At 41.0% G+C, this 26,704-nt stretch overlaps 1 protein-coding gene across 3 annotated transcripts in view; it reads left to right on the plus strand.

The window, feature by feature from the left end:
- Positions 1–26,704, plus strand: part of TRRAP (transformation/transcription domain associated protein) — a 252,953-nt gene that overhangs the window by 70,561 nt on the left and 155,688 nt on the right. For 2 of the 3 annotated variants that reach the window (XM_077449049.1, XM_077449048.1), the window contains exons 25-32: positions 1,886–2,083; positions 2,635–2,895; positions 8,594–8,755; positions 11,883–11,979; positions 12,107–12,228; positions 13,930–14,100; positions 14,679–14,747; positions 23,458–23,478. In XM_077449049.1, the coding sequence (XP_077305175.1) occupies positions 1,886–2,083; positions 2,635–2,895; positions 8,594–8,755; positions 11,883–11,979; positions 12,107–12,228; positions 13,930–14,100; positions 14,679–14,747; positions 23,458–23,478 (1,101 nt within the window). The remainder of the gene's footprint in view (positions 1–1,885; positions 2,084–2,634; positions 2,896–8,593; positions 8,756–11,882; positions 11,980–12,106; positions 12,229–13,929; positions 14,101–14,678; positions 14,748–23,457; positions 23,479–26,704) is intronic. The other variant, XM_077449050.1, reaches the window with a different exon arrangement.

Consider the following 26,704-nt stretch of genomic DNA (forward strand, 5'->3'; position numbering starts at 1 on the left):
CTCCTGTACCATGCCTGCAGTCTCTGACCATCTCCTGTACCATGCCTGCAGTCTCTGACCATCTCCTGTACCATGCCTGCAGTCTCTGACCATCTCCTGTACCATGCCTGCAGTCTCTGACCATCTCCTCCTGTACCATGCCTGCAGTCTCTGACCATCTCCTGTACCATGCCTGCAGTCTCTGACCATCTCCTGTACCATGCCTGCAGTCTCTGACCATCTCCTGTACCATGCCTGCAGTCTCTGACCATCTCCTGTACCATGCCTGCAGTCTCTGACCATCTCCTGTACCATGCCTGCAGTCTCTGACCATCTCCTGTACCATGCCTGCAGTCTCTGACCATCTCCTGTACCATGCCTGCAGTCTCTGACCATCTCCTGTACCATGCCTGCAGTCTCTGACCATCTCCTGTACCATGCCTGCAGTCTCTGACCATCTCCTGTACCATGCCTGCAGTCTCTGACCATCTCCTGTACCATGCACGCAGTCTCTGACCATCTCCTGTACCATGCACGCAGTCTCTGACCATCTCCTGTACCATGCACGCAGTCTCTGACCATCTCCTGTACCATGCACGCAGTCTCTGACCATCTCCTGTACCATGCACGCAGTCTCTGACCATCTCCTGTACCATGCACGCAGTCTCTGACCATCTCCTGTACCATGCACGCAGTCTGACCATCTCCTGTACCATGCCCGCAGTCTGACCATCTGCTGTATGAAAATATTTTTTAAAAACAGTAATTTTCGGTATCGTTGCTGTTTCGGTATCGGTTTTGGTTTTCGGCCTAGTGCATTTTTCATTTTCGGTATCGGTTTCGGCACCAAAAAACCCATTCGGTGCACCCCTAATATTTTTATCCCACTGTAGAGCGAGCGGCCACAGTGTATATGAGAGTGGCAACTCTGCTAATAAATTCAGATGCAATACAGCATTTCCAAACCATCGCAGGGATCTGTATAAGGTGGATTTCACTGGCAGGCGGCTCAAAAGGTATTTGTGGGACATTAAAGCTCTACTTTAAATAATATGTGCCTGTTGTACCATGTACTTGTGATAAAGTATCCTTCTGTCTTTGCATTGCTTACCTTGGTGTGAAATACCTGGTGATCCCACCAGTCCCCCTGCTTTTCTATTTCAAACTGACCACGCTAGGCATGAGGGCTCAGTATTCTGGCTGTGCTGGGAGAACAGCCTGCCTGTCTTCTAATGATCAGGCTTGTGCACCCACACCCCCCTGCACAGCTGTTCATTGGCAAGATTAGTGTACTGCTGCTTCTCCTCCCCCAGCACTCTAAGCTCTTTATGTAGCTGAGAACTGAGGTCATGTGATCAATTATAAAAAAAAGTATTTATAATGTTTGTTTATACAGAAATGTTTTGCTTTTCATTTATATTTTAAATTGTTATACAAGGTGAGGGTTCACATATACTTTTAAAGTGGAGTTTGTCGTTTTTTGTGTTTTCGTTTAGTGAAGGGGTTAAGACGAGGGGGCAGTGAAGAGGTTAATGTGTGTCCTAGTTTGTGTTCTAACTGAAGGGGGACTGTGCAGGAAAGCTAACAGTTTTTGTCTGTTCATACTCTGTATGGACAAATGATCTGTCAGTTCTCTGCTCAGAGAACTGGAAACTGTGTGTTTACACGCACAGTTCCGGGTTCTACGTGTGCCCCGAGCAATCACAGGAGCCCAGCGGTGATAGAGACCGCCGGGCAGTCGCATCAGCTCGGGGAGCCACAGGGCGAAGCTACGTTATATAACGTTTCGCCCAGCCGTGCCGTTCTGCCGCAGTATATCTGTTAAAGGACATTGGGCAACTTTGTTGTAAATGGTTTATTGTTACTGATAGTGAAATGTTTTGCTCTTTTCTTTTCTTTCTTGCAGGCGTGCCAATTGCCTTTGTTTTCTTATATCGTGGAACGTCTATGTGCCTGCTGCTATGAGCAGGCTTGGTATGCCAAGCTTGGTGGTGTAGTCTCCATTAAGTTTCTGATGGAACGCCTTCCCCTGATTTGGGTGCTTCAGAATCAACAAACATTCCTTAAAGCCCTTCTCTTTGTCATGATGGACTTGACTGGAGAGGTATTTCTTCTATACATACATCAGTACATGTTTGTCGTTGGCACCCTTCCAGTTTTGATAGTCATGTAATTATTCGGCATGTTGATGACATACAGAGAAGCAGTACCCTGCACAGCAGCCATTGAAAAGCTTGGAAAAATTGAGCCTTTAGAATTGTTTTTTTTTTTTTATTTGTATAGCTTTTGTTCACACTGTATTCAGGGACGTGTTTTATTCTCTTTTTTTGTGTTGCTGTTTGTTTCTTTTATTACATTGATATGATTTCTAAGGAAACATTTGGGGGGCTTTATTCTTTTTCAAAGAATGCCACAAAGCAGCACTTTTGTGTAGAATGATTGATTACCTTGCGTAACCCCGGTGAAATCTAAGCAAAAAAAAAAAAATGTGATGTCGCCTTTGAATCGAAATAGAGCTACTTAAATTTTTTAAAACATTAAAATTAAGAAAGCATAAAATTCTGAAATCTGTGAACTCAACATTGAATAATCAGTTTAGAATGTACAGCATGAATCTTTTTTTGTTCTAAAATTCCTATACATGCCATGTCCCAGGTTTCTAATGGAGCTGTTGCCATGGCAAAGACTACTCTAGAGCAGCTTTTAATTCGATGCGCAACTCCATTGAAGGATGAGGAGAAAATGGAAGAGATCACAAATGCCCAGGAAAAGTCCTTCCATCTGGTGACGCATGATCTTGTGCGGGAAGTGACCTCACCAAACCCTACCGTCAGGAAGCAAGCGATGCACTCTCTGCAGGTCCTGGCACAAGTCACTGGCAAAGGGGTCACTATGATTATGGAACCCCACAAAGAGGTATGAAGTTGTTGGGAACCCTAAACTGAGATTTTTATTATCGCTGAATCCAGTGGTAGCTCTTTTTTTTTTTTTTTTTTTTTTTTGCCTGGGCTTATACTTAATAACTAGGTACTGCAATATTGGTGTTGCCATCAGTACTCCCCCAGGCAAGGGTTTCTGCCCATGGCTCTATAGAATTGAACTGAATTGTCATTCAATGGTGACTGCTACAGTCAGAAGCTTTATCATGGAGCTGAATCAGACAAAGCTGTCTTTTTTTTTTTGTACAGTTGATTGTATTGGATCATTTTTGTTTTGGAACACCTTTACTTCCCTTAGGCATTAAAGAATGCTTCATGGTCATCCTCCTCCTTCATGCCATTGCGTGCTTGGATAAAAGGAGGCTTGGCGCAAACATGTATTTTGCCCATTCAGGAAAGCGAAACAGGTTTGCCTGTTTCCCTAATAATCTCCAAACATGAACTGTACTTAAAGCGGTAGTAAACTCATGTTAGAAACTTTTTTTTTTCTGCAAGGAAATATCATGTGCTAGTATACTAGACTTGGCTGGAAACAAAATGATCCAGCGGCGTGCTGTCTCCGCTGCCAAAGCTTCCTTCTTCACTTGGTCTTCTTTCCAGGTTTGCGGCTTGAGTGGCTGAGCCATAATGACGTCACTCCTGCACATGCAGGACACACAGCTCTGAAGGAATGGCAGTATACTATTCCTATAGAGTACATGTGCTGGTGATGTCAGCGGCTGCTGCTCACTATAATATCTGCTAAATGGTACACGTTTAGGAGATATTCATTTTCCCTACTGGTAAGCTTACCTATGGGTAAAAATGCATAAAGAGAGTTTACTACCACTTTAACCCCTTCCCGCCGACCATACACATATATACGGCCTCATTGGCGTGGGTTACATAGTTAGTAAGGTTGAATAAAAACACCAGTCCATCCAGTTCAACCTGAGGGTCTACAATTGTCCCTATCCCTGTACATTGCACACTCACATCAGTCTCTACCCTCAAGGAGCCCACAATCCAATGTCCCCATTTATATACTAGAGCCAATTTTGGACCGAAACCAATTAACCTACCTGCATGTCTTTGGTGGGAGGAAACTGGAGTACCCGGAAGAAACCCACGCAGGCACCGGGAGAACATGCAAACTCCAGGCAGGTCGGGTCATGGTTGGCATTCTAACCAGCGACCCTTTTACTGCTAGGCGAGAGTGCTACCCACTACACCAATGTGCCTCCCTGTTTATCTGTGGGCCGCCATATATATAGCGCACTCCCAGCACAGAGACTGGGCTCTCGCCAACGATTGGGACACCCAGTTCTGGGTCAGCTCATCGCTGTGGTAGCCTTTGGCTATTATATTGATGAGTTATTGTGAGCCTGCCCCTCTGTTTATGTCCTCTTCTGAAGGGGGAGGAAGATATAAACAAACAAGTGTGTAATTTTTTTATTTTTATTAAAAATAAAAAAAAATTAACTAGATCAAGGGTTTGTGTTAAGGCCAAGGTCAAAAGTCGCAATCGGCATATTTTGGGTAGAATTTTTTTTGAAAAGAATCCTTTTTTAACTTGGTATCGGTGTCAGTGTGGTTTTTAAGCAGGAAAAAAAACAAAAAAACAAAATGTGCACCCTATTACGGGTACAAACAACAACTAACACACACATGTGCTATTACTGCGATGAGCAGGAGAATTTATTTTGGGTTCGTGGGTAGAGTATGGTAATGCAAGAAATCTATAGCTAAATTTAAAATAAAAACAATTTTTTACTTCTTTGATAATTAAAAAAAAAATCAGGAGATATCTGTTACCATTTACCCCCAAAAAGAAAGCCCAATTTTGTCCTGGAAAAAGCAGGTTATAATCCAAGATAAAGTAGTTGTGACATGTACAGTTTTACTAACACATGTCAAAGTTGCAAACTTGTGCTTAAGCTTGTGGGCTGCTGCACACTGAGGTGTTTTTTTTTTTTTTTTTTTTATCTTAATGTATAGAATGCAGTAAGATAAAAATGAAGAACACACAATTGTTGCGCCTAAGGTATTATGACCAGATATGATTGTCATCCGTGGGGTAAGGAAAAAAAAATGTGTATGTGATCTGAACGTATAGTCCAAAAATCCAGGGGGTGGAAGATCAGAGAGTCAATAGTACGTTTGAAACTGGTAAAGGAGGACTTCTAATAGGGATATGTTTGTGGAGGGTCTGTAGCCTGGGTGGTTTACCGCAGGGGATATGTAGCTGGTACTAAGAAGGCAGCGTGCTGGAGGGTAGAACCCCTGGTAAAAAACATAAGAAGGACAAGCAGCGCCAGATCTAAGTGCAGCATTAAGTAAATATATTCTAATAAGAGGTAATGCACTTACTACAGAGTAAAAGCAGGCTCTTTTTGTATTACCTCTTATTAAAATATATTTACTTAATGCTGCACTTAGATCTGGCGCTGCATGTCCTCCTTATGTTTTAAGATAAAAAATACCTTCTGCCTTTTAGACCTAACATTTTCAAGTGTTACTAAACCCAGGACCCTACATTCACTATACCTAGTCCCCTACAGAACACAGAGATGCAATTATTTTTAGTAAATATAAACTGCTATGAGGTGAGGTGCGGTGAGGCTTGTAGGAGGATTTTTCATATTGCACTGAGCTGTGCAATGAGGCTGCAGGGCTCTTGACCAGCTGTCCGGACAGTGCTGATTGGCCTTGTGCTGATCACATGCATTCCCAATAAAAAAAAAAAAAAAAAAAAATCTCTTAATACACACCAAACTGAGCATGTGCAGCCTGACTCCAAAGGCTCTGTCTTATCTGGACATGTTCTGGAGTCAGTGGAAGAAGGGGAGGATCTGTGCATACAAGATCAAGCAGCCTTTTTACACTGCGCAGGATAACCCCCTTTGATTCCACAGTGAGTATAACAAGCAGGCTTTACTGCATATACAGACTGATTTCACTGTTGTGGGTTTAGTAAGACTTTAAAGTAAACCTCTTGCACAGGTTCAGTTTTACCTAAGTGTATAGTTTCCTTCAGTATAGTCTTGGCTGTGTAATGCCTATGCTCAGGACCAAAAAGGTATCTCAGTTATGTGTTTAGGTGTAATACACTTCAGAAACTTTAAAATATAGCTGTAATGTGTTACTAACGGCTCTTTTGGTTGTTGTATAATAGGGCTGCAACTAACGATTATTTTCATAATCGATTCGTTGGCCGATTTTTATTGTTTTCGATTAATCGGTTAATGACCTTAAAAAAAAAAAAAAAAAAGTGTGGTGTAGATTTTAGTATTTAGAATTTTGTAGAATATAGTTAAATTTAGTTTAGTTATAAGTTTAAAAAAAGGCAATTTATTCTTAAATATCTCTATGCAGTGGTAAATATAAATAACCAACTATATGGTTAGGGAGCAAAATATCTAATCCGCTCTGAGAATAACAGACAGAAGAGATATACTGTATATATTAGAGGTGATATATACTGTATATACTATTAGAGGAGAGATGTACTGTATATACCTTTACTATTAGAAGAGGTATACTGAATATACTGTCTCAATTAGAAGAGGTATACTCTATATATTAGAGGGGATATATACTATTAGAATAGATATACTGTATATACTATTAGAGGCTATATACTATTAGAGGAAAGATATAATGTGTATATACTAATAGAGGGGATATATACTGTATATACTATGTGTGGAGAGATGTACTGTATATACTATTTGAGGAATGATATAGTGTATATACTATTTGAGGAATGATATAGAGTATATACTATTAGAAGAGAGATACAGTGGTGTGAAAAAGTGTTTGCCCCCTTCCTCATTTCCTGTTCCTTTGCATGTTTGTCACACTTAAGTGTTTCGGGAACATAAAACCAATTTAAACAATAGTCAAGGACAACACAAGTGAACACAAAATGCAATTTGTAAATGAAGGTGTTTATTATTAATGGTGAAAAAAAATCCAAACCATCATGGCCCTGTGTGAAAAAGTGATTGCCCCCTAAACCTAATAACTGGTTGGGCCACCCTTAGCAGCAACAACTGCAACCAAGCGTTTGCGATAACGTGCAATGAGGCTTTTACAGCGTCCTGGAGGAATTTTGGCCCACTCATCTTTGCAGAATTGTCCTAATTCAGTTACATTAGAGGGTTTTCGAGCATGAACGGCCTTTTTAAGGTCATACCACAACATCTCAATAGGATTCAGGTCAGGACTTTGGCTAGGCCACTCCAAAGTCTTCATTTTGTTTTTCTTCAGCCATTCGGTGGTGGACTTGCTGGTGTGTTTAGGATCATTGTCCTGCTGCAGAACCCAAGTTCGTTTCAGCTTGAGTACACGAACAGATGGTCGGACATTCTCCTTCAGGATCTCTTGGTAGACAGCAGAATTCATAGTTCCTTTTATCACGGCAAGTCTTCCGGGTCCTGAAGCAGCAAAACAGCCCCAGACCATCACACTACCACCACCATATTTTACTGTTGGTATAATGTTCTTTTTATGAAATGCAGTGTTCCTTCTACGCCAGATATACTTGGACACACACCTTCCAAAGAGTTCCACTTTTGTCTCATCGGTCCACAGAATGTTGTCCCAAAAGTCTTGGGGATCATCAAGATGTGTTGTGGAGAAATTGAGACGAGCTTTGATGTTCTTTTTGCTCAGCAGTGGTTTTCTCCTTGGAACTCTGCCATGCAGGCCATTTTTGCCCAGTCTTTTCCTGATGGTGGAGGCATGAACGCTGACCTTAACTGAGGCAAGTGAGGCCTGCAGTTCCTTGGATGTTGTTGTGGGGTCTTTTGTGACCTCTTGGATGAGTCGTCGCTGCGCTCTTGGGGTAATTTTGGGCGGCCGGCCACTCCTGGGAAGGTTCACCACTGTTCCATGTCTTCGCCATTTGTGGATAATGGCTCTCACTGTGGTTCGCTGGTTTCCCAAAGCTTTGGAAATGGCTTTATAACCCTATCCAGACTGCTAGATCTCAATTACTTTCTTTCTCAATTGTTCCTGAATTTCTTTGGGTCTCGGCATGATGTGTAGCTTTTAAGGATCTTCTGGTGGACCTTACTGTGTCAAGCAGCTCCTATTTAAGTGATGCCTTGATTGTGAACAGGTGTGGCAATAATCAGGCCTGGGTGTGGCTAGAGAAATTGAACTCAGGTGTGGACAACCACAGTTATAGTATGTTTTAACAAGGGGGGCAATCACTTTTTCACACAGGGCCATGATGGTTTGGATTTTTTTTCACCTTTAATAATAAACACCTTCATTTACAAATTGCATTTTGTGTTTACTTGTGTTGTCCTTGACTATTGTTTAAATTGGTTTGATGTTTCCGAAACACTTAAGTGTGACAAACATGCAAAGGAACAGGAAATGAGGAAGGGGCAAACACTTTTTCACACCACTGTATACTATTAAAGGGTCAATCTAGTAAATATCATCACTCATTAACTTTAACCCCATTTTGTTACTGGCCGATTAATCGATTATGAAAATGGTAACCGATTAATTTCATAATCGATTAGGTGTCGATTAATCAATTAGTTGTTTGAGCCCTATTGTATAATGCTTGTCATCTGGTGCTCACAGGGTGAAACATTTTGAGAGAATAAGTTTTTTATGAATTAATTTCTCCAGTTGATATTTTAGCACTTTGATTCAGATTATTGCTTGTTCTATAGGTCCTGCAGGATATGGTCCCTCCAAAGAAGCATCTACTGCGACATCAACCTGCAAATGCTCAGATTGGGCTAATGGAAGGCAATACTTTCTGTACCACCCTGCAGCCAAGACTCTTCACTATGGATCTCAATGTTGTTGAACATAAAGTTTTTTACTCTGAGGTATCTTATTCCCAGTATAATAGTAAACTGACTAAAAAGATGCAGTAGACCTCATTTATAACACAGAAAACATTAGTGTTGCCTCAAAGCATTCAGGATTCATATCTACACTGAGAAAATATGAAATTTTTGTTGCTAAGTGGCAATGCAGGAATACCAAAGAAAATCCGCTGCACACCATGGCCAGAATTTGATTGTGTAAACTGTATACAAGGAATAGCCACCACCAGGACACAGGCTAGATCGGCTTGACACATTTTACACAAACTTTGTGCCTATTCTATTATAAGGCTATGAATAGGCACAACGTTTGTGTGAAACGCTTTAAATAAAATAAAATAAAATTCTTGGACTGGCCATGTTATGCAGCTGATTTTCTTTGGAATCCAATATCACGGAGGCGAGCCGGGGCTAACCCAGACGCCGACTTCATTAAGCTATCATACTCACCTGGAGTGGCTGCCCCTTTCTTTTTCTTCAGCTGGCAATACAGGAAGTTTTTGTTTTGAAAAGCTCTGATAATGAAAATGCCCAAATCCCAGATACATTCATTATATATTACCCTAGTGTTTATGTAAAAGTATACATTTATTCAGGAGCAGGCAGTTTAAAGTGGAAATTTGCCCCAGGAAGTTCTTGATGAACACTAAACATCCATAAACCACACATGCTTTGACAAGACCCCTTTCACACTGGGGTCGCTTTAGAGCTAAAGCGACTAGTTTTAGTGGTGCTTTTAAGCGCTTCCAAACCACCCCAAAGATGCTGCTTGCAGGACTTTTACCTAATGTCCCGCAATCGCACTGCACCAATCTGAAAAGTCACACTGAAATAAATGGGAGGCTTGTTTTCAGGTGCCATTTCTAGTGCTAACATGCCTGCAAAACTCCTCAGTGTGAAAGGGGTCTAAATATATAGGGCAGTGATGGGCAACCTTGGCACTCCAGATGTTTTGGAACTACATTTCCCATGATGCTCATCCACGCTGAAGTGTAGTGGAGCATCATGGGGAAATGTAGTTCCAAAACATCTGGGGTGTCAAGGTTCGCCATCACTGGTATAGGGCTATGTCTGGATATTCTGTCTTATCGGTTATCAAGCAATTGATACGGCCAGCTACCCCCAGCGACATCATGCAACACACGGTGTCACTTAGCCCCCTTACACTTTTTATGTCCTGTGATTGACAGGATAAGGCCAAATAGGAAGTGCTTTCATGTAGATTCCCAGTCAGTGAATGAGCCACACATGTACATTAATGGTAATGAGAATTTGTTCCAGGCAGAGACTGACATCATATGCCCCCCCGTAACTTTTTCTAACACAATAAAAACAACCACAGACTCAAATACAGAATGCGGTAAAAGAAATAAGTGCATAAATCTATAAAGAGAATGTGTTCAAGCAGCTTTTCACTTGTCTGGATAGATGGACACTTTTAAATTGATTTGTTTAATGTGGCAATGGATTTCCAACTTAAAAGGGAAGTGTAGGAATTGAATTAAACAATAATACTCACTCACCTAGGTGGATACAGCATTTGGTCTGATGCTGCGTTTGTCTCCTGCTGCTTCTAAGCCCAAGAACTGAGAGATCAAAGACTGCTGATCACTCGGTTCTCGATCTTTAGTGAGTATAGAGCCGGTGGCTGTCAGCCGGGAGGTGGGAGGGGCTGGCTTAGTCTCCTAGCAGCTTGCTGAGATGCTGAGCCAGCTGATGGTCCAGGATCTTGACTTTTAAAGGCTGGATTAATCCAATGCCTAGTCCAGCTGAGTGATATCAGCTGATTGCCGACTTTAGCCTGCTGTCGGCTGAAAGTGGGTCACAGGAGTGTAAAACTAGGTGCACTCCTTTGATCCCCAGGAGAAGTATGTAATAATTTTTACTCCTGTACCTTGGAAAACTTTGCAATCAATATACCTTCCCTTTCAAATCATTTTATAGTATGCTGTATATCATTTAAAAAAATATCAGAGGCTCCTTTTCTAGTTTGTATTTGTGTATCAGTAAATTAAGTAAACCTGTTACACCCAAGCAGACTGTGTGCTACAGAGGAAGAGGATAATGGGAACTATTTTTTCAGTTGTGACGGTTTTAGTGTAATTTAGAACATTCACACTGCCCTTTCTGTTCCCAGGGCACTTAAAGTGGTTGTTAAGGTTGAAGGTTTTTTTTTTATTTTTATATTTTTTTTCTACCTTCATGCATTTTATACATGAAGGTAAAAAAAAAAAAAAACTTCTCTGTGTAGCAGCCCCCCCCCCCCCAATATTTACCTGAGCCCGATCTTCCTCCAGTGATGTGCAGGAGATCCTTGGCTCTCTGGGGACTTTCCCTCCTGATTTTAGCCGAGACAGCAGTCAATCGCAGCCAGTGAGCCAATAAGGGGAGAGAGGGGCAGGGCCAAGTCTTGGCTTTGTGTTTGAATGGACATGCAGAGCCATGGCTAGGGAGTCTCCATTGCAAGCTTCTTACTCTGGGGGCTCCTGGTAGGAGGGAGAGGCCAGGAGTCCTGGCAGGGGACCCTAGGCCAGTGATGGCGAACCTTGGCACCCCAGATGTTTTGCAACTACATTTCCCATGATGCTCCACTACACTGCAGAGTGCCAGAGCATCATGGGAAATGTAGTTCCAAAACATCTGGGGTGCCAAGGTTCGCCATCACTGCCCTAGGCAATCTGACCAGAAATACGCCTCTCCCCCTCCTTCCCTGCAATCATCTGGGACCTGTGACAGGTCCCAGAAGATGGCTGGATTAGTCACAATGCGCAGTGCGGTTCGCACATGCGCAGTGGGCACCCGGCTTTGAAGCTGCAAGCTGTCACAGCAGGGTGCCCACAGTTGAGATGCCAGGGAGAGAGGAAAGGGTTGACTTGGGTGAGCATGTCACTGGATGCAGGGACAGTTTTTGTAGTTGTTGATTTTTAATAAACACAAAAATGACTGGAGCTCCTCTTTAACATGGTAGAAGTAGCAGTCATATTCTGTATGGCTAAAAGGTTTGGAAAAACTAGACCGAACAGTATGGTGAAAGACTTGTGAATTAAAATGAGTGACAGGCCCTCCAACCTTTCACAAATTCCTTACTTTTGATTGAAAATGTGTTTTTTTTTATTCTATGGTACAGCTCCTGAACCTATGTGAAGCAGAAGATGCCACCCTAATGAAACTTCCATGTTATAAAAGCCTTTCTTCCCTTGTTCCATTGCGTATTGCCGCTCTAAGTAAGTCCAATCCTTTTTTCATTGTCTATAGCTTTCCTTTGGGTTATGTGGCCTTTGGAAGTAAATGGACTGAACTTTTCTAGTAATAGTATGATAAGTAAAAATGGATTCTGTCTTGTCTGAACAGATGCCTTAGCAGCTTGCAACTACTTGCCGCAGTCTAGAGAGAAAATCATTGCAGCTCTCTTCAAAGCCCTGAACTCTACAAACAATGAGCTGCAGGAAGCTGGAGAAGCATGTATGAGGAAGGTAAGAAGACTGAAAGAAGTAGATTTTGCTTTTTAAAGGGGATGTCCGCTTAGGAAATGCCTTTTAAAAGTGCTGGACAATCACTTTATGGAGTTTATCATGAAAGTGGCGCTAAGGAATATTAAGGTCATATACACACAGGGGCGCCATTACATTCATACATAATGTGTACTTGAATTCTGGGGAACAAGAGTGGGGTAACCATATAGCATCATTTTCTTTTCCAATAGCTTTTAATAAGTGTTTCAAAGTACAAAATTTCAACGGTATACCATTAACGCATACCAGAGTGCAACGATTTACAAAAGGGAGAAACAACATAGTTTCTAGTTAGTACAGTGTTCCCAGAACATAACTTGGAATGTAAAAGTGTATAATAAGGTATTGAAAACGCAAACAAAATTCCACACCACACTACCCAAGATGGTACAAAAGAGGGGAGGGTATTGGGAAGACACTACAATAATGTAATAACGATCCTTCCCTAAGGCCATAGGGTTGGTGGGTAAAAGGTTAAAATGCTGATAGATTGCTAATGTGGCCACATAAGCCAGGCTCTACCACACCCGAGTATAGGCCTATATCTATTAAATACTTTACCTCGTAATTGTTGGCCTAATGACCGTATGAGTTGGAGAATAAAAGGGGGGGAAAGGAACAAAAAGGAAAGACGAGATGAAGAAGGAAGTGCAGCCTATTCAGTCCAAATCAAAGTCACCATATATGTCTCATAAGGCATCCGAATTGCCGAAAGGCATTCGTTAACTGTGATCCATGACAACCTGGTCTTTACCAAGTCTAATGGAATCATGGGAGACTTCCTTGACCTGGCAATGGAAATTCTGGCTGCTACCAAAATGAATGCTATGAGTCTCCTCGTGTGTTCTGAGGTTAGCACCATTTTCTAAAATTATATTTTCATATATTTAGTATGACAACGTAGCTGCCCTGCCTATAAGACATTGTATACAGCATGCTTTTGAAAAGTATTTGCAGAGCTTTCAGCAAGCATTGAACACTTTTTTTGCTGAAGGTTTTAAAACGTTTTCAGTTCCAATTTATGAATGATGATCACAGATTTTAATGGGAAAGTTGACTTTCATTCTATTCAAGTAGCGCTGAAGCTTACTAAAGCCCAATAGCAGCTCTTGCAGTGTTTTTGGAACTCTGGTCCATTGCATATGTTGTCTCGTGTAGTTTGGAGCTCAAGGTTAGAGGTGAACAAATTAATCTGTAGTCTTCTGCACATTTAGTCTGTGGGGACCACGTAATCTGCAAATCTAGGCAATCAACATTCATTCTTTATCAAACGACACAGCAAGTCTTTAAACTTTTGGTAAAATTGTCATCTACAAGAGGATTGGACACAGGCAAATAAAAAAGAAAAAAAAAAAAAAAAGTACACCAGCCAATGACAACCCTTTCACTAACAGCATTGCTCATGTCTTAGGCAGGTGAATTACTCAGTTTCCCAATTACTTGGGTAGCATTATCTATAAAGGATAGGATGTGTCTGCTTTTCATAGTATTGCTGTATAAAAATGAATCCACCTGAATCTTGAATTCCATTATCTTGACAGTTGAAATGAGGAGTTGTATCTATTTTTCTTGAACTAGTGGTAATTGTCTCTTCAAGATGGATGTTATTAACTAAAAGTTTTTGACCATTTCCACCAATTTTTTTTTTCTTTTTCATTGCAGTTTTTGGAGGGAGCCACCATAGAGGTAGACCAGATTCATACCCACATGAGGCCTCTACTGATGATGCTCGGAGACTATCGGAGCTTGACTCTTAATGTTGTAAACCGCTTAACTTCTGTCACCCGGCTGTTCCCTAACTCCTTCAATGATAAATTTTGTGATCAGATGATGGTAAGGGGATTGGGGGGGTGTTTTCTTCTTACATGGATTTTGATTAGGATTGCTACCTGTAATGCTCACTGACTTTCATTTCTTGGATATGATAAATTGTTCAACAAATACGTCTAATTACGGGGGGAAGAAAAAAAATCAAAAGAAGGCCAAGCTGCCTGTTATGACACTCCTCCCAATGGGTACACAACTATACCAGCTAGACAAACTTCATCATCCTTACTATTTTTTTTTAAATAAATGTGCAGATCTGGGTTTTCTAAGGAACTGCTCTCGTCTCTGGAGACCAGGAGGGCATATAAGATGATAGTTAAAACAACATACAATCGACTCCCCAAAACAACATGCCTATTTGGACAGCTTGGCCTTTCAATACATTTTCTGCTTATGTTTGCACTTATTTTATTTGGGATCTGCGCTTAAGTTATTTGATGTATTCATGGTACCTCCAATGTATAGTATATATGAGAATCTCATTAAACCTTTGCAAGGAGCTTGGGCAGACTTGCCATTGGGTTTCACATTAGTGAGTTTTAAAGAACTCTCCTAATCTCCAGAATTGCTCTTTGTCCTCACAGCAACACCTGCGTAAATGGATGGAAGTTGTAGTGATCACCCACAAAGGAGGACAAAGGAGCGAAGGCAATGTAAGTACAGGACATGCTGACTTTTTGTCCAGCATTTCTGCTATATTCTCTCCTATCGTTGTCTGCTTCAAAGTGATATAACTTATTGGCAGTGCAATTTAAGAGTTGTATTATCTCTTCCCGCCTGTACTAAGAGAGAGCTCTTGCCTAGAGGAAAGGGAATAAAAATACACACAGTAATTGATTTTTGCTACTTTTGCAAGAGAAAAAAGTTTGTCATTAGAGGTGTTTAGGTTGTGGGCACAGAACTTCAGACTGGAGCTAATGAATGGGAATGGCGTTATCTGCACTCTTGATTGGGGACATTAATACTGTCGGGCTTTAAAGGATGAGTGCAGTTTTAAAGCACATTAGCTTGTTTGATATATCCAGGTAAATACAGCAGCTTTGCTAATCTAACCTTATTTATTTTCTCATCTTCGACCATTATTGATGACCCACCCACCTCCAATATCCTTCTGTTTGCTTAAAAAAAGGTTGCCCCTCTGTCCGCTTTAATCCCCTTACTTTAATACTTGGGGTCTCTTACCTGGCACGAGTATGCTGAAATGGACTGCTAACACGTCTGACTTTCCCTGTTCTACATACTTGCCCTAGGTCATTGCGGTTGATTTACTAAAGGCAACTGGACTGCACTTTGCGAAAAGTGTAGTTGCGCTCTGCAAGTGCAGTTGCTCCAGAGTTTAGTAAATGATCAGGAGCTCTGCTCACTTCCATCATACAATTTTGTGCAAGCAAAAATACAGCTTTTTAAATTCTCCTTGCATGTGATTGGGTAATCTTTGCAATGTGAAGCTTTACATCCATTTACTAAGCTCTGTAGCAACCGCACTTGCAGTGTTCAACTGCACCTTGCAAAATGCAGTCTTTTTGCCTTTGAATGAATGAATGAATGACTTGTATAGCCTTTAGTAAATCAACCCCACTGACAAAGCTGGTGGGTCACCAGCAAATTACCTAATTTTAAATACGTGACATAGCCTCCTGACACCTCATATCCTTACTAACCTAGAGTTGATGGGCAAATGTTTAAAGAAACAGGAGTCTCCCGACAGCCCACACCTTGGCCTGCTTTAGGTTGATGTGCAGTGAGTCTCTTTATTATATATTTACACATAGACTTTATCAATAATGTAAAGAGCGGTAACTCTTGGTAGCCTTTTGCCCACTTTGATACCATGAAATCATAACATTTTATTGCTGCACATGGCTTTTGGTCTTTTGTTTGTGCTGCCTCAATAATTAAGAATAAATGTCATTGAAGTGTGTTAGCTCTGCTCATGTAACGATTGCTGGCTGTAACAGCACTGTTTCTGATGTGTCTTGATTTTATTTTGGTAGACATATGAAACTCGTTAGGGCTTCTGAAATGCGTAGTCACTAAATTACTACACTTTGTACATGTCCGTTACATTGAACTTTCATGGCAGAGCCACCTTGAAATGCTGAACCACTTTTCATAAATGTACTTCAGTCCTGGCACAGGGCTCCTTCTTTAGCTTTCTAGTCTCTGGTGGGTAGACATCAGTGCAGTCATCTTACATTGGTAACTACCTTCTCTACCAGACAACTTTACAGTTTCTAAAGAAGGTCATGAATGGCAGCCTTTCTTTCTGAAATTATAGAATTTTATTTAAAGATATCTATCCGGTTATTCATCTTGTGTGTGTTTAATGATATCTAAAGACAATTATGGTACCATGTGTGTAAATTTACTCCTCCAGTCACAAAAACAAAGCATTGAAATGGTCTTCATTGGAATTACTTTTTCACCTAGGCGTTACTGCAGTGCACCACCCCACTCCATTTATAGCTCACTTTAGGTTAAAAAACAAAACAAAAAAAACCCCAAAAAACTCCAACGTAGGTCTAGGTACGCTCATAAATGATTACATAATCTGCAAAGTGACCTGGTAATTCTAAAGTCAGTAAAGTCAGTATTCTTCACTGCTAATCGTGAGCCGCATCTACTACATCTTTTTACCTAGGTAGCTTAGCCTAGTATTTTGGAAACACCATCTTGCGTTTGATTAGCATAGGCTGCATTCTCACGGAAGAGCCGAGAATTTGCCTGTTGCTTCTGTTTTTAACCACTTTCAGAGACTTCATTGTATTTTGTGGTGGTAACCCTAAAAAAGGGAAAAAAAAAACAAAAAAAAACGCGCTCCTGTCTCTTTTTTTAAAGTGGCTGTAAAGTCTAGATAGAAAGGCTTCTGTGTGTATCAGCCCCCTTAACACTTACCTGAGGTCTCTCTCTGTCCAGTGATGTCCACGAGTGTCTAGGCCATTCAAGATTCTCCCTCCTGATTGGCTGAGACACAGCAGCATCACCTTTTGGCTGCCACTGCTGTCAATCAAAGTCAGCTAGCCAATCAGGGATGAGAGGGGTCGGGACTCCGTGTCTGAATGGACACAGGGTGCTGTGACTCAGCTTGGGTGCCCCCAAAAGCAAGCTGCTTGCTGTGAGGGGACTGAACAGGAGGGAGGGGCCAGGAGCACAGAAGAGGGACCTGAGAAGAGGAGGATCCAGGCTGCTCTGTGCAAATGCACTGCAACAGAACAGGAAAGTATAACATGATTGTTATTTTTGTAGGAAAAAAAAACAAGGGCATGAAATATTGCAAAGAGCTTTTTCCATGTCAATTGTCCCTTTCTATGTTCTACAAAACCTGGTTGATTCTGAACGTTCTTGTGTGTACTGACCACACTTATCATGGCTGCTGATCCCTGATAGCTTGGTCATATGACGTGCCTCTGTCATTCAGTGTGTCTGCATCTCCCCCTCCCTCTCGTTATTTCTGTAGTCTGTGTGGGAACTGTGAAGCCGATCTCCCGACTAGATTGTGTTCTGCTGTATCTGCTCCTCCCCTTTGGTAAAGTGTAAAGAAACATCTGTGTTCTACTTTTATCCTGACTGTTTCAGGAATATATTAAGTACATTGTGGGTGTTTTTTTGTTTATAATGCTAAATACCTTGTTTGCTCAGGGCTGCTGTGTGGTCATATGTTCTCCCTCTGCTAGCTTACATATGTCAGAGGGGAATCTCAGCCCCTCCCACTGCACTCCTTGGATTAAGGAGCAGAGGGAGGAGGACATGTGACCACACAGCAGAGCTGGGAAAAGTAAGTATTTAATTATAATAGTATTTATTATAATAATAAAAAACACACACAATGTATTTTAATATGTTCCTAAAACAGAGAGGATAAAAGAATATAATAGACATGACTTTATAACCACTCTAAAGTGACTGTATTTTAACCTCTAAAGCCTATTATAAAGATTAATCTCTTCTCCCCTCTAGCTGTTGTAACTGTATGTGGCCAAATGTGTTTGGAGCCAAAGATTTTGATAAGCTTGAAGTAGAACTAGAAGTACATTTTATTTTATTTTTTATTCTTATTTTTTTCCATTTTGGAAAGACCAAGGGAGGGTTCTAACCCCTGTAAAATTTTGGGGAGATTTACCTTTACTACCCGTTCCATTGCCAAAGCAGGGAGTAAGGAGATCCCTTCACATTACGGAATCCCTTGCACCTCCCAGGATCACCAGAACCAGTGTGCCCATTGGAAAATGTTTCCGCCTATTACTTTTCTAGAGACAACCCAATTTGTGATTTTCTTTCCCTTTCGATGATGATGGCAAACAGGACAAATAGAGAGGGTGATGTAATGGGGACACAGACCGCAATAAAAACCTAATGGGTGTTCTCTACTCTGTCCAAAAACGAAAATAAAAGTTTTGCCTTTAGTTTTACTTTACCTTAAGTGACCCTTAAAAATGAACTTTCCCCTTTGTTTAGAATGCTGCCACGTTTCTGCGTTGCATGCTCTTATAGACCAGTGATGGCGAACCTTGGCACCCCAGATGTTTTGGAACTACATTTCCCATGATGCTCATACACTCTGTAGTTTAGTTGAGCATCATGGAAAATGTAGTTCCAAAACATCTGGGATGCCAAGGTTCCCCATCACTGTTGTATACTGTTTGTGGTTACCTGAACTCTCGGTAACAAATTCTGACCTACAAAAATCCTGATCAAGTTTCTTGCTGGCAGAACCCAAACGTGTTTTGTTTTTTTTTAGTAAATACTTATTTCTATGTAAAGTTCATCATGCTGTGCCATATTTTTAGTTATTTCTTTCATTACACAATAAATGTATAGTCATGTGATACATTAGATTGCCTATATGTTTATGACCAGATGTTCCTTATTAGGTCACATAATTGGGGGGGGCTCATTAGAACAATCAGTTGTGGACCTGTTTTTTTCTGTGTATGCTACAATGTTCAGCTACTGATTTATCTTATAGCTGGCAGCATTACAAAATGAGGAATGGCTTATGGAATCAGGGATAAAAACCTAGAACTTGTGCTTCCAAGTAAAGCTGTCACAAATCTGGGCAATTCATACTGAGCATATTGTGCAAAAAAATAATAAAATAAAATTGGTATAAGAGAAAATTACTGCACTACTAGTGAAAAGATAATTATAAATAACATAGTAAAAGCTGCCAAACAATAAGACTGATTGTGAACAGAGAATGCGAAAAGAAGCGCAGCGCTGCAAATACGAGAAATAAACTGGGTAATATGTGAACACGTACAACAATCAATTGTGCAAAATAAAGTGTCAGATGATAACATACACTAATCAATAGATCCAGTGCTAGTATGTGGTAACATGAGGTCAATACCTTAGAGATCAAGTAATTAAGTACCAACCAAGTAGGAGAAACAAAAAAAAAAAGTATATAAACAATATATCTGTGAATTATTTGTGAATAATTGAATCCACCTCCATGCATATTATCACAATATAAAGTCCATCAATGATGAATGTCATAATGTACTCTTCCACATGAATATCGAATAAATCCCAAAGGCATAGATGGTTATTTTTCCATACTGTTAAAAACACCCAGGACTGTGCTTCCACCACTGAGGGAGACACCTTACCTTACCTTACCTTACCTTACCTTACCTTACCTTACCTTAGGGTGTGGACGCACACGTGTGAGTCAAACGAGCATGTATGGACACCCATGTCCCAGATCACAATCTCCAATGGTGGAAAGGTACAGGCACACAATCTCAGCAGTGGGATAGGCAAAACGAACTAGAAGCCAGGAAGCAACCGCAATGTCCTAATCTTGTGTGGATAGCTGTCACCATGATTCATGGTTGAAATCAGTCCCACGTAGCCAACTATTGTGTATTGGGCGCAATTGTACGAACTTATGCAATTTTTCACCATCAGGCTTTAACCCTTAAGTCTAGGTTTGTGGAGAAAGCTACCACTCTTTGATGATAGATGAGGAAATTAGTAAAGTGTCTGTTAGATAGGAGTAGATTGATAATGGAACAACCTAAACGAATGCAAGATTTGGGTTGTCTTTTGTGACTGGATTCTCGGTACAACATAAACAAATAAAGATATTTTTAATCGTCATTGGAAGGTGCTTAAAAAATGATCGAGTGCTGGGTCCCCGTACTTACGGATCGTGCTTGAGATGTGTATAGGGGGGCACAGCCTTTGACAGAACAGATTGCCCCAAATGTTATTGACCCTCCAATAAGAGCTTCATTTTTTCATGATCTTAAATGGTATTACCCCTGTTGTAAATGCAATGTGTGTATACACAATGCATGTGGCAGAAGGAAGTCTGAGTCCTTTATGTCCTCTACTACCTCTAACATATGAGCTGAAACATTTTACCACTTGATATATCGTTTATCTAATAACTTGCCCCTGTAAAAAACAATATGTTGGACAAACGATTAGAACTTTTTCTGTGAGGGTAAATGAACACATTGCCAGCATTAAAAAAGGTCATACTAATCATAGTGTACCTAGACACTATCTTCACCATCATAAGAAAAATCCATTAGGTAACCACATTTCAGATCATAGACAAATTTGTCCCTCATTCGAGAGGTGATTCTTACGGGGCTTATCACGTTTGGAAACATTCTGTATTTACCACCTGAAATCATATTTGCCCTTTGGAATGAATATTTATTGGGACATAAATGCCTTCATCAATAAGGCATAGAGTTCAGACTGTTGACAAATTTCTGATGATCCACCACCCTCTTCTCTTTTTTTTCTAATTTTATGTTTTTTCATGATTATTCTTTTTTTTTTTTCCAAATCGCATCCAATCATGTTAACATTACGATGTGATGTACATTGTATTGGTCTTACTATATTCGTCACCCCTTGCTGTAGTATAGGGTCATTAATTAGTTTTCCATTTTACACACTATTGGACTTTGTTATGAACCGTTTTGTATAGTTAGCGATGTTTAGCATGCCTACATTTAATTTTATTATTGTGGGATGTGCCGTTCACTTGTGTCTGTGATTGGTCACCTGATCTGTTGTGTTTTTGAAACGCATGGGCATGGTTTGCACGCATTGTAGTACGATGCCGAGGGCATCGTCGCTCTGCGTCTTGTGCGTCCTTTAACGTATTGGGTGCCATGTGACCACAGCCACAACGAGGCTTGGATGTTTACTCCCAGGATGTGATGATGGTGCGTATCAGGTGACTCCGTTATTATATGACTGATAGCCAATCACGGACAATTGGTATCGGTGCCGTGGCGACAGATGCACGCCGGAAATCATGATGCCACAATCTCACGCTCGCACTTGGTGTACCAGAACGAGGCGATACATGCACCCCTGGCCTTGTGATGATGGGATTCTGACGTTTCCTCCCCGCGATTGGTGTATCAGAGCGAGGTGATGCACGCACGCTGTCCTCTATGGTGGTTTTACATTCAGCTTCCATTTATGGTCTAATTATCATTTTACTATATAAAGCGTAGTGTGGACGAGCAGACCCATGCCCCAGTAGAAGTCCCATAGGACGAAGCGCGTTGGTTTTATGTCTGCTTAAGCTATGCACATTGCGCCAATTTTATGAATTCTTTTTTTTAAAGCACACTCTTAAATGAGGTTTGTACCTTTTTTATTAATCCATACGTTTCTTGATCTAAGCCATGTGGAAGGCTTCCTTTTTGTTGTCTATGATATTCTTTTACCTACTGCTGGAGAAAAATCTTTAATGATACCACACAAGATTAGGAGATTGTGGTTGCCTCCTGGCTTCTGGTTCGTTTTGCCTATCCCACTGCTGAGATCGCGTGCCTGTATCTTTCCATTACTGGGTGTCCATACATGCTCGTTTGGCACACCAACGCTGGCGTGTGTCCACGACCTATGGTAAGAGTACCTACCCCTCTCCCTTGGTGGTGGAAGCACAGTACTGGGTGTTTTAACTGTACGGGAACATCGCCATCTATGCCTTTGGGATTTATTTGATATTTATGTGGAAGAGTACATTATGACATTCATCATTGATGAACTTTATATTGTGATAATATGCATTGAGGTTGATTCAATTATTCTCAAATAATTCACTGATATTTTGTTTATATACATTTTTTTTTCTTCTTCTTGGTTGGTACTTAATCACTTGATCTCTATTGACCTCATGATACCACATACTAGCACTGGATCTATTGATTATTGTATGTTTTCATCTGACACTTTATTTTGCACAAATGATTGTTGTGAGTGTTCACCTATTACCCAGTTTATTTCTGGAATTTATACGTAGTTGCGGCGATTTCAATCTTAAAAATTTTTTTTTCGAAAAGAATTGCAATTTTTGCTTTCAGTGAAGATGACCGAAAAACTAGAATGAGAAGATTCAGTGATGTAAGCAGATTAAGTTGTATGCAAATTTTTCCTGTAACTATCGAGCTTGGCCTCCACCCTCTCACCCTACTCTTGGTCAGGGCAACCAACCATCACATTGGAGAATAACCCTCAGTGCTTTTTAGCTTAAAGTGATTCTTTAACCTAGAAACAAAAAATTTAAAGTCAGCAACTACAAATGGTATAGCTGCTGACTCTTAATAATAGGAAGCTTACCTGTCCAGGGATCCAACGTGGTCCTCACCTGAGCCAGCTCATCAGCCAACTTTGTGTTTAGGCTCTAGCAAGCTTTCTTTGGAAAGCTTGCAGTTTCACAGCCGGCTTCCCACTGCTCATGCTCAAGCTGAACTGTGCTTTGTGACTGGCCCCAAAGCTTTCTGGGACCTGTGACGTGTCCCAGAAGGCTGTGGGGGGAAGGAGGGGTTAACCACTGTGATCCGACCAGAAGTTGAAGCGATTTCCTGTCAAAGCCAGTGTGAATGGCTCATGTTTGTGACGGTTACGTTAATTCATCTCCCCAGTAACTCATTGCTATGAGTTTAATACACATGTAATTATTGCTCTTTAATCTCAGCAGCTCACTCTTTTTTTCCAAGTTTATTAAACACTGAGGCAATGCAAAAAAAAGTGGTGGGGATTGCAAAGTGCTGTAAGCCATATCAACCAGTGAGATGTCAGGTTTATACCTGGATAACAGATGACTCCTGATGGCTTCAATGGCTCAATGCTTGCTTATTGATTCATTATTGTTTGTGTGTTTTGTGGTATGTTGGTTTACTGTAATATACTGTGAGTCTCTCTGGAGTCATTTTATCCGTTATATAAAATGTTACTTGGAAATAATAAAATCAAATACTCGGAGCTTCTATGCAGGTGTGGGTGTCTTGGAGAAAAAAACAATGGCTGAAGGCTGGTGCTTTAATGTATAGTACACACCCACACTCTTTAAATTCTTACTGTCATCTTTTTTTGGTCCAGCCTGCCATGGAAGGGGTAGAGGTGAGAATTGGAGCTGTAAAGAAGTTGTGTCGTCATGGTCTATTGTATTTTTTTTTTACATTGCCTTCAACAGTATCCTCAGACTTGTTCCTTGGTGTCCTTGACATTTGGGCTTATTCCTATAGACTAGCTGGGAGAAAAAATGAGGGCATTGCTCATAGCATCCAGTATGGGTCACGCTTTTTCTTTTTAATGTTTGCTAGAACTTGTAAGCCAACATCCGAATGTTGCTATTGATGAATGCTTCATTTTTCCTTTTTGTTTCAAGTTTGTAAATTACTCGGTTTACCAGATCCCCAATCACAGAGGGGTTTTAAAGGTAAGTGTAGATGGGTGTTCTCTAGTGTGCCCAAATCACTTTTGCATGAGCTCTGTTCACTGCAGGTAAGCAGGACTGAACTGGTGTCTCTATTGTGGTTAATTGAAGCCTGTGTATAGTGCTGCTGTATATACAGATACTTGGCTTCAGCACCAAACACATGTAAATAGCTCAATTTCTTTTTTTACTTTAATCAGACTACAGACCGACAGACATCTTTTTGTTGGCCAAATGAACCCGGTAGGGTTCAATTACTTGGCTGTATTAATGCCAGACGCCAGCCAATAGACTGAAAACATTCAAGTGTCGCGTTACCCTTTTTTTATTTTCTTTTCTTTCTTCTCTGAGAGTCAAGTGTTCAGATTACCTACACTTGCATGCTAGCATCTGAATTTGTTTGGCTCGTTCCTAGAATCGCGAATGAAACTCCCACATTTTAAAAGGGACAGTCCATGGTTAAGCCACTATAGATTCATGAAATGCTGAGCACCTTTCCCCTGTTCCCATAGAGTTATTATATTTCATGAAAATAGCATCATCCCAGATATCCATCAGGTGGCGCTGCAATCTGTAATTATTGCAATCCGGGAACTGCAAGAATAAGGCCTTTCTGTGCTCCTATACATGGGAGAGAGGATTTCCAACTCTCCTGCTGATTTCTTTTGATTAGGCACCCTTCACCTTACAATGAACCAGACTGAAAGCAGGGTAATAGGCACACTTTAGAACCATCTTGTTGCCTTATGCTAAACAGCAATCGCCTAATTAAAACTCCTACCTTTGCTTGTTTGATAGTACAAGTGGGTCTGGTAAGCATGTTAAGGATGCACAAGGACAGGTACGAGGGTCACTGATCCAAAATGTATATATTGTGTTGTGTAAGAGATTGTGTGCTTTTGTACCTTTTCAATTGTTATTGTTGTGTGTCAAGTCATTTTAATGTTTGTGGCGCCAGTTGCATAAAATAGCTGTTAATAACCTGCATGGCTTATTTGTATAACTAGGGTTTAAAAAGCTTTGTAGATTTCAGTTGATTATGTTTTATAAGCATTTCCCAAAGGGGGGAAGGGTCCAAAGCTATTTTTTGTGATGTCGGGTGCGACTTGCATAGACATCTGTATATAAAGTGGCACAGATGACGGCCTAGTAGCACCTGAAATCACGCTGACCTTCTACTTCATGTGAAGTAGCACGATTTCAAAGTAGCATCAATGTGAACCAGGGCTTACTCCAAGATCTGTTATTATACAGAGTTCTGTAGTCTCAGAAGCTAGTAGGCAATTAACACGGAAGCAGCTGCCAGCTTTCAGATGACTCCCTAAGCCAAGTTAAGGTAGAACTATAGGCATTTTGGATAGAGTAAGAGAGGGTTATAATCAATGGCAGCCGGTCATAAGGGGCGCCGCCCCCCCAATCCATGTGCCCGGCCACCAAAGATTTCAATGGGGTTTTTATTTATTTACTTTTTTTTGAAGCACGTGATTAGAGCCTAAGGCTCTAATTGGCTTCAAAAAGTGTGGGCTCGGGGTGCACCCCAAGCCCACCCGCTCGTGTGACATTAGCAAATTAATATTTGCTAATATCTTCCTGCTTCTCCCCCCAGCCAATCAGGGAGCTGGTCCTGATTGGCCGGGAGGAGAAGTGACCACCGGGACTCGGGGGAAGCCCCCAAAGCGTCGACCTGGATGGGCTAAGTGCAGGGCTGGCGGGTGGCCGGCGGGAGCGATCGATTTGGGGGGGGAGAGTGTAGACACGAGAGGGCCAGGTTGGTTTGCTGTCACTCAAAAAAAAAAAAAAAAAAGCACCAGCCACTACTAGTTATAATCTGTCAGGTTTCCCCCCCCCCCCCATCTATGTCTTGGTTCTTTTTAGGTATTAAATATTTTTGAATTCTTCATAGTCAGTTGTGCAAGGGCCTAAGCGTGTGCGTCCAGAGCTAGCACTTGTTGACTTTATGCAATTTTATATGCACTTTCATTGATATCTGTTGTCCCTTCAACACACAACAATGCTTAAAATGTATGTATACAGACACCATTCATGTAAATATGTGGTTTTATAAATTTTCTTAAATGTGTTGGCGTGCACCTAGGAGGCCCCTCAAACGAAAAAAGCCTACAAAGATGCATGTAAAATGTACATTGATGATGGTTAAAATGCACATGTGCAGATGTGAACAGGTCCTTAAGGTCTGTTGAGCCGCCCAAACTGCGCAGGCAGGTTTGCTGTGATCATCTGTCCCACGTTGAAATGGTCTGATATAGTGGTCATGTGGGTATGTGCTATTAACTCAACGCTAGTGAATTTCGAACATTGGATTATCGCGTGTTACCATGATTGTCTGCAACTGATCGCACAGTGCTTGTTCAATTGGCCATGATTAATTACACAGTGCAGCAGTGGCGGGCAATCCCAGCAATACACAATCTTCTAATTAAGAAAATGTTGTGGCAATCGGTGAATGAAAATCATAGCAAATGCCCCTTTTTGTGATTTGCATTTGGAAGAAACACACCAACTATGTCTCTGAGCTCGTTTTGTGAAAGCTGAAACTGGACGGAAAGTGAATTTGATGCCCATAGTAACTAATTAGATCTCCTATTTCATTCTACATTGGAATTGGTAACTGTTCCTTTTTCGGCTTCAAGCTTTATTTGTACATCCCCCAGTTAGGAGGACTAGTAAAATATGAACGTTGAACACCAACTTGGGGGGAATTTTTTTTTATATCTAATAACTAACAAAGGAAACCCTTCTAGAAAGCTGTTAACCTGTCACACCTACAAATCGGTGATGAAGGCCGTCACTTCTTGACTCCTAATAAGTTTTTGTGCCAGGGTACTCTTCTGTCCAGAGCTAGTGCTGTTTACAGGAGTTGGCCAGTGGCATCCTCCAACACTAAATAGT

This window comes from Lithobates pipiens, unplaced genomic scaffold (genome assembly GCF_037356315.1).
Source record: "Lithobates pipiens isolate NorthernLeopardFrog02 unplaced genomic scaffold, aLitPip1_a1.2 Scaffold_22, whole genome shotgun sequence".
Classification (NCBI taxonomy): Eukaryota; Metazoa; Chordata; class Amphibia; order Anura; family Ranidae; genus Lithobates; species Lithobates pipiens.